The following is a 505-nucleotide window of genomic DNA, read 5'->3' as shown; positions in this document are numbered from 1 at the left end:
TGCAATGCGGGGGCGCCACCCAGTTGCCCACTGTCGCCATTTTTCTTAGCCGCCCCGCAAACCCACACCAGCCCTCGGTCCTGGCCACCCACTAGGCTGTCCACAACCTAATGTGAAATTTGCACTGAAGTCTGTGTTCGTGTTAGTTCACCATCCAGTGTCTTTCCCAAGATCAGCACAGCACGGGAAATTACAAGCACATCCTGCATTTTGCGCTGAGTACATTCAAGGTCACTGGGGATGGGAGCACAGCGTGCGCTCTCTGGGCATCACAAACCCGGCGCCCGCGCCCACCTGGTAGGGGGCTGCGTGGGCGCCGGGACTGGCCATGGGTGTTTCTGGCGTGAGCAACTCGCAACTTGCAGAACCGTGACCCAGGCCACCAAGGGACCGAACTCTGGTGGCCAGACCCGCTGAAGGGCAGGACTCTGGCGGCCGGTCCCACTGAGGGGCCAGACTCCCGCGGAGGCGGGTGTCTCTGGGGTGACCAGCGCTCCACCCCCAC

At 62.2% G+C, this 505-nt stretch overlaps 1 protein-coding gene across 1 annotated transcript in view; it reads left to right on the top strand.

Moving 5' to 3' along the window:
• LOC102468515 (transcription intermediary factor 1-beta-like) overlaps window positions 1–301 on the top strand; it is a 16,966-nt gene extending 16,665 nt beyond the window's left edge. The window contains 1 exon segment of the mRNA XM_014588386.1: window positions 50–301. Coding sequence (XP_014443872.1) covers window positions 50–301 — 252 coding nt within the window.
• Window positions 302–505: the final 204 nt, after the last annotated feature.

Source organism: Tupaia chinensis, unplaced genomic scaffold (assembly GCF_000334495.1).
Source record: "Tupaia chinensis unplaced genomic scaffold, TupChi_1.0 Scaffold000037_21, whole genome shotgun sequence".
NCBI classification, from domain to species: Eukaryota; Metazoa; Chordata; class Mammalia; order Scandentia; family Tupaiidae; genus Tupaia; species Tupaia belangeri.
The sequence above is the reverse complement of the archived record's forward strand: the minus strand, read 5'-3'. Positions and strand labels throughout refer to the sequence as shown.